At 41.7% G+C, this 12041-nt stretch overlaps 2 protein-coding genes across 2 annotated transcripts; both read right to left on the bottom strand.

The window, feature by feature from the left end:
* Positions 1–5518: 5518 nt before the first annotated feature.
* Positions 5519–6967, bottom strand: LOC115854084 (large ribosomal subunit protein eL6-like). Its single transcript, XM_030857838.2, is given in 3 exon segments — positions 5519–5736; positions 5739–6312; positions 6881–6967. Coding segments are annotated over 3 exon segments (846 nt in total). The 3' UTR covers positions 5519–5551.
* On the bottom strand, positions 6338–6832 carry LOC115854085 (ubiquitin-ribosomal protein eS31 fusion protein-like). The gene has a single exon (XM_060309565.1). It carries the CDS (start codon positions 6827–6829, stop codon positions 6362–6364), a length of 468 nt encoding a protein of 155 aa, XP_060165548.1. The 5' UTR covers positions 6830–6832; the 3' UTR covers positions 6338–6361.
* Positions 6968–12041: the final 5074 nt, after the last annotated feature.

Below are 12041 nucleotides of genomic sequence, written 5' to 3'. Positions count from 1 at the left end.
TTAACTCTACCAACAGAATGCATCTGGAATCCACCCACTTCTCACCTCCTTTATGGCTGCTGTCCTAGTCAAAGCCACCGTCATCTCTCACCTGGATTACTGCTGTGTCCTCCTATCAAAAGTCTCCCTGCTTCTACTCTGGCCTTCAACACAGAAGCCAGAGTGATCTTTTTTTTTTTTTTTTGGCCGCACCTTGGGGCTTGTAGGATCTTAGTACCCCGACCAGGGATCAAACCCACACCCCCTGCAATGGAAGTGCGGAGTCCTAACCTCTGGACCTCCAGGGAATCCCCAAGAGTGATCCTTTTAAAACATACTTTAGACCACATCACTCTCTAATCAAAACTTCAAAAGCCCCCTCTGCCCCGTTTCTTTTAGGGTTACGCTTTAATAACTCCCCATTTCTCTCAGTGTAAAAATGGAAGTCTTTACAATGGCCAAAGAGTTCCTCCATTATCTGCCCACTCTTCCCACCACTCACCTCCCTGGCTCCCTCTTTGGATTATTTTCTTTTATTTATTTATTTTTTTTTTAAATTTTGGCCGCGCCACGTGACTTGCGGGATCTTAGTTCCCTGACCAGGGATCGAACTCGGGCCCCCAGCAGTGGAAGCACAGAGTCCTAATCACTGCACCGCCAGGGAATTCCCTGTCTTCCTCTTTGGATACTCCCTTCCTCACTCATTCTGGGAGTCCAGCCTCCTTGATGTTATTCAAACACACTAGGCGTGTTCCCACAGTGAGGTCTCTGCTCTAGCTCTACCCTCTACCTGAACGCTCTTGCCCCAGAAATCTACTTGCCAACCTTCTCACTCCTTCAGTCTTTAGATTCTCACCTTTTCAATGAGACCCATTTGACCACCCTGTTTAATACTGAAACTTGCCCTTTCCCTACACCCTGACACTCTTGATCACCCTTAACCTGCACAACCTTGTCCGTTTTTGTCCCCATAGCATTTACTATCTCCTAACATACTATGTAATTTATATATTTATGTTTATTGCTTATTATCTATCTTCCCCTGACCCCACCCCCACAGGGATCTTTCTCTATGTTGTTCACAAATGTATCCTAAATGCCTAGAACAGTGCCTGACACATGGTAGGGAAACAATATGTATTTTTTGGGAATGAATGAAAATAATCCAGGCAGAGAGGGACTTACTCCCTCGCCCATCAGAAATGTCTGGGCCAAGAGCAAAAGGGAAAATGGAACCAGAAAGAACAGTTGGAGCTGACCATAAACACATGGTTTACGGGCAAAGTCAGGTCAAGTTGGAATGAACAAACTGTGTGCTCATAGTCACTAGATAGATAGATAGATAGATAGATAGATAGATAGATAGATAGATAGATGATAGAATCTCCCACGTGGTAGGTAATAAAGCGACTTTATTTACCACATATAGAATAAATAAAAGCCTGGGCCAATGACACCGACTTATCCGATTCTCGTCATTGTCAGTTGCTTTTTAGCTGTTCTCCCAGCCCTAAGTGAGCCAGTTACAGTTGACCCTTGAACAGCGTGGAGTTTGAACTGCCTGGGTCCAATTATACACGGATTCTTTTCAACAAATGTACAGTCGGCGCTCCCTTTTCACGGGCTTTGCATTAGGGGATTCAACCAACCATGGACAGCAGATTAAATTTTGATCTGGGGTTTGTTGAATCCGAGAACGCAGAGGGTCAACTGTATTCAGTGGACTATGCCGTGTTATACAAAGGACTTGAGCATCCACGGATTTTGGTATTTGCAGGGACCCCTGGAATCAGTGCCCCGTGGATACCGAGGGACAACGGTACAGTTTGTCAGAGGCACCACAGAGAGTAAAGGCAAAAGGACAGGGTCCTACAAGTAAGGACTTTGAAAAAGAAACTCCTCTCTCTTCACCTCTTCCCCTAAGTGCCTTCTCAGTAGAGGATAGTGCAGTACCAGATGTTTGGGGCAGTACCCAAGCCATTTCCTCAGAATTCTGCAATCATTGGATGCAGATGGTTAATAGTTCTGCTTGCCTGGCCCCCACATGTCCACTGCTAACAGAGGCCTTCTGGAGTCCATGCCTTCCTTTCCCATAGGGATTGCAGCTTCCAGGCTGACTGCCAATGTATTCCTTCTCGAAAGATGCCAGTGTTTATGCGAGGAGCCTCTGCACTAAGGATAAACAAGTTAAACGAGGCTCCTGAGGCCCTCCAGACATTTTAGTTAGAGACCCTGGGGTATCAGCCTTGTGGCTGCACCAGGGGCTTGAGGCCACAGTAGGCTCTGGGGCAGGAGGCTTTACCTGTCCTGAGGAGGAATAGAATCTCAGAGCCTTTACAGAGTTGAGGCTTCAGCTCACAACACGCCTAAATAACTGCAGGCCAAGCTTCCAGAGGGGTCTGGGCAGAAGATCCCCCTTGGCCAGACATGAAGACAAGACCCCAATTCCCAGGACAGACTCGAACCAAATTGCCTTCCTCCAAAACAGGGGCATCCTCAGCTATGCCTTTCATCATAAGGAACGTGTGTGCGTTGATGGAGCTCACCTAGTGCCAAGAGAGCGGCAAAAGGCATTGAAATAAGGTAAGCCTACGTCATTTCTCCACAGAAAACATTCATTCGTAAGGAAGGCATTCATCTTTGACACGAATAGGGATGCCCTATGAGGTTCAGAGTGAGCACAAAACACAGCAGAAGAAGCAGCACTCCTGTATAAAAATATAATTTAGGGAATTCCCTGGCGGTCCAGTGGTTAAGACTCGGCAGTGTCACTGCAGTGGGCCCGGGTTTGACCCCTGGTCAGGGAATTAAGATCCCACAAGCCACGTGACGCAGCCAAAAGAAAAAAAACAAAAAATATATATATATATGTGTGTGTATATATATATATGTATTATATATAATACATATGTATATATATAATCATGTATTATATATATGCATTATATATATATTTTAAATCAGTTAAAATATTTACCCAGTCCCATGAGAAAAAGGTCAAAGGGCTTAAGTATATTCTCAACACTCAATCTAACTTCTCTTTCTTCCGCTCAGTTGCCCCTTTTTTGTTCCTCTTCACTCTTCCAAAACTCAGCTCACAATCCTCCCCCACCCTGTGTACCTCCATCACACACACACACACACACACACACACACACACACACAGAGGCCCTTGATGCCCTTCCTCTCGCCCTGCCTCCCTGGACCTTTCCTTTTCTGTATTTCCAATGTAACAATTCCTGGAGGCTCAGGCTCCTTCCAAGCCTTAGTCCTTCCTGGTTCTTACTCTGATCAGCAGAGTAGCAGACCAGCTGAGCTAGAATCTTTCTTAGACAGTTGTCAGGTAAAGCTATACATATTCATGGGGAGATATTGTGTAATCCTATGCCTTTCCTCCACATCTCTTTAAAGGATGTCACTTTAATACCCACATCCATCATCATTTTCTTCTTAGGAGAAAAGAGAGCAAGAGAGGAAAGACAGAGTAAGAGAAGTCAGAACATGTCTGGGGAAGGAAAGACATCTTTTGATCTGCTCCTTATACATAGCTCAGATGCCTACACTGGACAGTGCCCAGATTATCAGTGGATTCTGAGACATTCCTATGTTAGCCTGATTAAAAAAGAAAGCTGAACACAACCAACAAGAGGTTAAGGCACAAAGTCAAAATGGAGAGGATTCTGTAGGCCTCTGAACTTGAAGCATTCAGTGTGCAGGCAGGAGCTGGGAGAAGAGAGAAAACAGAGAATTGTGTTTTTGATTATTTTTTTTCTGATTACAAAAGTAACATATGTTCAATGTAGAAAACCAGGAAAATACAGAAAAGTACAAGAAAGGATTGAAAAAAAAAAAGAAGCAACACTTGTGATCCCACCACCCAGATATAATCAATGTTAACATGTTTGTTTACCTTTCCAATGTTGTTTCCACGCATATTCTTTTTTTAATCAAATTATAAACATAGTATATATGCTCTTTTAGAAATTTTTTCTCACTTAACCGTGTATCCTAATTTTTTCCCAAGTCATTAAATACTCTTCTACAATATGATTTGTTAAAGCTATTTATGATTTTGTGCTATAGGTATGCTATCATAGATTTATCAACCAATTTTATGTGGCAGAGTATTTAGGCTTTTTCCAAGCATGAGATCTTAACTGTGGCAGGGTTGTCTGCACCACCCTTGTTTTCAACTAACAAGCTAACTTTGTTAGGTAAACAAGGTAACCTTCTTCCCTTACAAGCAGATAAGGATCCCTTCAAAGGCCTATACCCAAGAGAACCCTGCCTTGACAGAAGTAACTCCTCACAAGCATTCAGCTGTCCTTGTGTTCTTCAGGGAAAGCCTGGCATTAGGCCTTGAGCAACCTTAGGTCTACTGGCCAGGCCATTCTTGAGCAGACAGAGAGAAAATATTTGTCATTCTAAGTCATGGAGTTGGCCCAATTTATTCAATACATCATTCTCAAAAATATTTTTTTGTGCTAGACCTGAGCTGGATATTATAGAAGAAAAGATATGGTTTCTGTGTTTCATAAACTTTTACTCTTCATGGGTTGACAAACATACAGGTGTGAAAGTTAGGTAGAAACAGATTATGTGTGAATGACTAAATGCTAATCTGTGGTTCAAATCGCAAGGGCTTTAGGAGGTGAGAAAAGTATAAGCACAAGGTAGAATTGAGTGGTTTGAGAAGACTTCATGGAACAGGTGGAGCTTGGAGGCAGGGTAGGCAAGGAATATTCCATGTGGAGGGGACACAGAGGCCAGGAAGCACAGGAAGCAAGAAGGAGGTTCCTGTGGCTGCAGCTTTGGGAGAGATGGTCAGTCAGACCAGATAAGTCATATATGGGGTAGAGGGCCAAAAAGAAGTTTGACCCTAATTCTGTAGATGTTTCCCCTTGTCCTGGAGGTGTCACACCAAGAAAGGAAGTGTCAAGTCAAGTTCAGGATGAGTTGTTTTTGTTTTTTGGTGTGTGTAGGGCCAGGGGTGGTGGAGGATGGTTTATAAACAGAACTTCTCAAAGCCTTTAATATTGCTCATTTATGTGGCAAGGTCAAGAGAGGGGGAAATTGGACTTCCTAAGAGTCTTTGACCCCAGAACTCTTTTTATCATGGACCATTTCCTTTGGTGTTCCATGAGACACAATTAGGAGCTAGTGAGCCACCGAAGATGTTAGAGCTGGAAAGTAATGCTTGAGGGAAAACAAAGTTTTGGAAGATTAATCTCATGGTAGAATGTAAGGTGAGCAAGAGGGAAGAGAGCCTGGATTCAGGCCATACAGTTAGATGATTGAATAAAGCCTCCAGATAAGTGGGCAGGGTTGAAGCACACTGAAGCAGAGAATGGAGAACAAAGCATTGATTGAACACAGAGTCTGCTGTTGGGCTCTGGGGAAGGTACAAAAGTGTCAGAGTTCCTGGGTCTTGCAGGAGCTCGAATAAGCATTAATTAGGATTTTGATTGCAAGGGACAGAAATCAACTTGAAGCAGCTTAAGCAAAAAGAGTGTTTTTTGTTTTTTGTTTTTTTAATGGACCGAATTATTTAATTAGGTTCTTTGTAAGAAGTTTAGAACACGACTTTGTGAGGATAAATTCCGTTTGTAAGAGCGAACACAGAGCGGAGGTAGCCCTGGAGTTGAGGAACGGCTTTGATTCTTCGCAGAATTTGTGAGTCCACAGCTTTCTGATCAACCTTCCGCTGCTCTGTAACCTCGTATTTCTCTCTCTCTGTGTCGAAGATCTCACCTTCCTGGGCTTACGCAGTTTCTTCTTCTTGAAGTAAGCATCAGTGAGATGTTCTGGGATTTTCACACCACTGATATCAATTTTGGTGGAAGCGGCAAAGACAAATTTCTGGTGTGTTCTCCGCAGAGGAACTCGATTGAGGGACAGAGACCCAGTCACAAGTAGCACGCCACTGCTCAGCTGCTTCAGGAAAATGACCCTCTTGCCTCTGTGGCGCCCAGTGAGGATAAGCAGAATGGTCGCAGGAGTGATGCTAGCGCACAGTTTTCTCACATGCTCACTGAGGGGTTTTTTGCCGTGACTCAACTGCTTTCGAGGCACGTCTTCAGTAGGATGATACCTAGGCATTTTGCGAAGTTTAACCACCCGGGTACCGCCATTCTTGTCACCACCAACTGGTTTTGTGACAGGAGCAAGAACCTTCACCTTCTTTTTCTTTTCAACCTTGGATTTAGCAGCTGAATACTTCCTCTTGTACAAGGCCTTTCTGGAATACATAGCCGATCGGGAATATCTGCCTGTTCCTCTGACCAGGACAGGGTTTCGGCGGCGGTGGGGCTTCCCCTTCTTAACTTGCTTCACCTGTTGTTGTTTTTTTTTCAGTTCATGTCTTTTATTAACCAATATACAATCACTTGTCTTCTGGTTTGTTGAAACAATAGGTCAGACAACATTTGCCACCATAATGTCTGTCAAAGTGGCTGGCCATAAAAACTCCAGCACCACGTTCATCTGAAGGGCACTCCCGACGAAGGCGACTGATTTTGCCATTCTCCTCCACCTTATAGTATTTCAGGACAGCCAGCTTAACCTTCTTTCTCTTACGCTTGTTCTTCTTGGGAGTGGTGTAAGACTTCTTCCTTTTCTTAGCGCCACCACAAAGTCTCAACACAAGATGAAGGATGGACTCCTTTTCAGTGTTGTGTTCAGACAAAGTACGTCCATCTTCCAGTTGCTTGCCAGCAAAACTCAGTCTTTGCTGGGCAGGAGGAATTCCTTCCTCGTCCTGGATCTTGGCCTTTACGTTTTCTATCGTATCCGAGGGTTCGACCTCGAGAGTGACGGTCTTCCCCGTCAGGGTCTTCACGAAAATCTGCATATTGGCGGCTGGTGCCACCGCAGATGGAGGATCCGAAAAGAAGTGCTTCACCTTTTTAACCTTGCCACCAGCATCAGCCTTCTTGGCTTCAGGTTTTTTCTCCTTAGTATCTGGCTTCTCAGCCTTTTCACCCGCCATCTTGCGAGATGGGAAAAAGCAAAAAAAAAAAGAGTGTTTTTAAGGAAATAGGGATACTTCATGAAGAACTGAAGCCATGTACTGGGAAGTTGGCAAAAAGTCCTGTGTCTATCTGGTCTCAGCTACTGTGTGTGTTTGCCTCATCTTCTTCATAGTCTCTCTCTCTCCTCTCCTGTCCTCTAACATCCCCTCACCTTCCTTCCTTTCCCCGCTCCCCTCTCCCTGTTCTCCTTTGTGGAGGAAAATGGCTTCCCTACAGTTCCTGAGTTTGCATGTTGCACTAAGTTTGCATGACACAGTTCCGGCTATATCAGAAGCTACCTCTCCATGTCTTCTTCCCAGTTTCAGATTTCCAGTAGAAAGAGTCTTCTTGACCCAGCATAGGACTCATTCTGTTCTGACTAGGGGGACATGTTTTAAAATAGAAACATGGTTGCAGAAGACTTACCCTGTGAATTAGTGTGAGGACCACTGCCAGGAAAAAGTGTCTGCTATAGAGTGATGTGATGACCTTTAACTGAAAGCATGCTTCTGGAAGAGTTGAGCGGGAGAACACTATTGGTTTTTATTGTTTTAATTTTTTTTGAATTTTATTTTATTTTATTTTATATAGAGCAGGTTCTTATTAGTTACCTACTTTATACTTATCAGTGTATACATGTCAATCCCAATCTCCCACTTCATCCCACCACCGCCACCCCACCCTGCCACTTTCTCCCCTTGGTGTCCGTACGTTTGTTCTCTCCATCTGAGGAGCACACTATTGTTGAATGAGTAGATGACTATGAAGCTTTAAGGCAGCTTCATTAGAATCCATATTCTTGTCCCTTTCCCAAACTGCTTTAGTTCCCAAGTTCTGTAAAAATCTACAGATGAAGGAAGCAGGATACACTGTGGTTAAGAGCATATGTCTGGGGTTTAAGTTGTCTGTGTTTTGGATCCTGGCCTTGAGGACTTCAGCAAGTTATGGAACCTGCCTGAGCCTCAGGTTTCTCATCTATAAAATGGGTATCACCAGGATTAACTAAGATAATATGTGTAAAGTGCTTAGCACAATGCACCTAATAATGTTAGCAACTTAATTTTTAAACAAAAATTAACTGATGGGGCTGAAGTTGACATTAGCAGATCCAAATATCTTTCATAAACTGGACAAAAGAAAGATGCACTGGGAGGCGGGCAAGTGGTCAGCTTGGTTCTCCAGACATCCCCACGAACGTGGCCTCTAGAATAGGGGGTTTGGGTAGAAAAATAAGCCACGAAGATCTTGAGGCGCCAACGGGGACTTTAGAGATCACAGGTCATATGGGCCAGTCACACTCCCTTTTGTTCCTAGAGATTTAATATCTACCAGCCTATTAAATGGTCATGATTTGGAGAAGACAAGAAGAGGAATTACTTTCAGCTGGCCCTGGTCTTTAAATAACCCGGGGTACAACATCTTTCAAAACACAAAGGAGACCATGTGTAAAACATTAGTTAAATTCAGATATAAATCTAGTCTTTGACCAGTCCAAAACTAATCAATATGCTTTTTTTCTCTCTTTGAACTTTGAGTTTTCTGGCAACAACAAAAACCCCAAACCCCATCCAAAACCATCGTCCAGACAGCCCAGCTCCTATGCTCCCCTCCCTAGTGTCACATATTGTTGACAGACCTACTCTTGTTACCACATTCATTCCAGTGGTGATTCAAATTCTTCTGCAGAAATTGACTTGAAAGACAGAAAATTGCTCTTGTAATCACTTAATAAGGAATCCTGGACAAGGAATACAGCGCTACGAATATAGATTTACTCTTAGCTTTTATGGATGCATTTTTCTCAGTTATTTTCATTGAAAATCATGACGAACTAATTTAAATAGCAAAGTAAACTGAGATGGAAAATTACCCATAATAAGAAATTTGATGAAAATATAGACTGGCCTGGTTTTAAGCATATCAAGGACTCTTGGTTTAAATTGCAAATTCGGAGAGATTTGAAATGTGTTTGTTTGAATGTGTCAGCTTTAGGCAAAACTAAACTACTATGTTCGTTTCCAAAAATCAAGAATCTGCTCTGGAAAAAAATCATGCAGTGTGATGTACAAAGCAGAGGGGAAGGAAAGTAAGTAATGGGTGAGAAAGACCCACCCAAGGACTGCAGCCAGCTTCCCCAGGAAGATTCATGACCATGCCTCAATACTGTCCTGCAATTCTTTCCAAGCGATTTTACTATAACTCTAAATCATTTGAAGCAACTGCTGCTGTTACCAAAGCTATCTTTGCCTCAAAAAGAAGAAAATTCAGGACATGCAATATAATCCTCTCACTATCTAAGAGAGAAACCAGCCCATTTGTCATAAGAACTGAAAACATCAGCTACGTAGTAAATTAAACATTAGAGTTTCATACTTCAATATTATGTATCTTTTGTAAAAAGAAGAAAAGCGGGGCACACACAGGACATGGTTGGATGCAACAGTGATAAAGTGACTTAAATTTGGTTGACTAACTATAACCTACAAAAACCATTCTATTACAAATCCTTTTCAGTAAAAGGTAAGAAAATTCCATCAACATTTTTTTAAACATTCTGAGCTATTCACAACAAATGAATCCTTACCCTTACCAGATGTATAAGCATTTGTGTAATGCAGGGGGTTCATAACTTGGAAAGCGTCATGGAAGGCAGTGCTAACACAATGTTCCTCCCTTTGACTTGAATGCCCTCTTCTTCCCTATTAGGGTGATTATTGTTTCACAGTGTCCCAGGCATGAAAGGACTTTGAAGGGTCACTTTGCAACCCAGCTAGCAGCATTGGCATTACCAAAGAGCAGCTGGTTAGAAATGCAGAATCTTGGGGTCCACCCCAGCCTTACTGACTCAGATCCTGCATTTTGACAGGATCCCCAGGTGATTCATATGCACATTGAAGATGAAACTATGCCACTCTAAGTCATCCCCCTGCCTTTGAGCAAAACTGTGCACAACGCATACACTGGTCTCATTCATCTAGTTTCAGGTCCTTTATAGTTTGTCCCGTTTGAGTCATTGAGAGGAAAGGGGAAATATACTCATTTAAGGAAGTCTTGCATAGCCTAACAGAGTTAGCAACTTCTTCAATATGTTCAAGTCCCTATTCTTAGAAGCACTGCAGATTAGGTCAAAGGAAAGAGAAGCAGAAAATGGAGTGGGTTCAAATACCAAACTCTAATAAAGAAAGGGTAGTACAGAAGCTGAGTCTATGAGGGATGGGAAGAGCAATTTCACCAAATTACCAGTTCCAAAATTGTCTCTGCACTGTGGCTGATTTATAGTCCTGGAAGCTTAAAGCCTTGAAACTTCTTGCTCTGTTTCATTTCAGATTAGTAATTTTTATCTAGTACTTCCCTGCAGCTTAAAATGAAGGCCCTGGAACTATGAAAATGAATTTATGTGGTGGACTGCATGCTCATTCTGTAGCTATCCTATAGGTTTTAGATTTGTAACAAGTTTGGAATCTGGACAATAGAAAACTCTCTGTGGGTTAATGGCAGCCAACTTCTAAGCCAAAACTGAAGGACATAAGATAGCTTTGTATGTGTTTCAGGGTCCTCAAACTTAGCTGCGCATTAGAGTCGCCTAGATAACATTTTTTTACACAGCTTTCTTGAGATATAATTGACATATAATAAGCTGCACGTATTTAAAGTGTGTAGTAAGAAAGGGACTTCCCTGGTGGTCCAGTGGTTAAGACTCCGTGTGCTTCCACTGCAGGGGGCGCAGGTTGAATCCCTGGGCGGGGAACTAGGATCCCACATGGTGCCGTCAAAAAATTAATAATAAAAAAAAAATAAAGTGTATGGTAGGATGAATTTTGATATATGTTATATGGCTGTGAAACTATCACCATGATCAAGCTAATTACCGCTAAAGTTTCCTCGTGCCCCTTGGTAATCCCTGCCCCCATTCTGCAATAGCTTATCTGCTTTCTGCCACTATAGATTAGTTTTCATTTTCTAGAGTTTTACATAAATGGAACCATACTCTTTTTTTTTTTTTTTTTTTTTGGTCTGACATCTTTCGCTCAGCATAATTTTTCTGAGGCTCATCCAGGTTGTTGCCTGTATTAATAGTTTGCCCTTTTTATTGCTGAGTAATATTCCATTGTATGAATATACCACAGTTTATCTAACTGTTCCCCAGTGAAGGACATTTGGGTTGTTTCCAGTTTTAAGCAATTATGAATAACACTGCTAAAAATCTTCATGAACAAGTATGAGCATATAAGTTTTCATTTCTCTAGGTGAACACCTAGAAGTGGGTATGGTAAGTATACATTTAACTTTAAAAGAAACTGCCAAACTGGTTCCCAAAGTGGTTCTACCATTTTGCTTGCTCACCAGAAATGTATAAGAGTTCCAGTTGCTCCACCTCCTCTCCAGGAATAGGTGTTATCAGTATTTTTTATTTTAGCTATTTTGATAGATGTATAATAATATCTCCATTGTAGTATTAATTTACATCCTAATGACTGCTGATGTTGAGAATCTTTTCATGTGTATATTTGCCATCCTTATATCTTCTTTGGTGAGAGTCTTTCAAATCTTTTGCTTATTTTTTAAATTGGGTTTTGTTTTCTTAATTGTTGAGTTTTGAGTTCATTATATATTCTGTATACAAGTCCTTTGTCAGATATATGATTGACAAATACTTCTTCCCAATCTTTTTATTCTCTTAACAATGTTTTTCAAAGGGCAGAAGTTCTTAATTTTGATAAAGTCTCATTTATTAATTTTTTTATGGTTCCTACTTTCTGTGGTATAACTGACCCAAGGTCACAAAGATTTTCTTCTATGTTTTCTTCCAGAAGTTATATAATTTTAAGTTTTATATTTAGGTCTATAATCCATTTTGAGTTAATTTTTATGTATGAGGCAAGGTTTGGAACGATGTTTACTTTTTTGCATGTGGATATGCAATAGTTCCAGCACCATTTATTGAAATGACTGGCCTTTCTCTACTGAATTGCCCTTGCACCTTTGTGCAAAAGCCAGTTGGCCATATATTTGTGGGTATATTCTAAATTCTCCATCTGTTCCATTGATCTA

This window comes from Globicephala melas, chromosome 12 (genome assembly GCF_963455315.2).
Source record: "Globicephala melas chromosome 12, mGloMel1.2, whole genome shotgun sequence".
In the NCBI taxonomy this organism is placed as follows: Eukaryota; Metazoa; Chordata; class Mammalia; order Artiodactyla; family Delphinidae; genus Globicephala; species Globicephala melas.
Note: the sequence above shows the minus strand (reverse complement) of the source record. Positions and strands in the feature narration are given on the sequence as shown.

What these genes read in the sequence shown, in the direction of transcription:
- LOC115854085 (XM_060309565.1), bottom strand. Translation starts at nt 6,829, where the DNA reads ATGCAGATTTTCGTGAAGACCCTGACGGGGAAGACCGTCACTCTCGAG.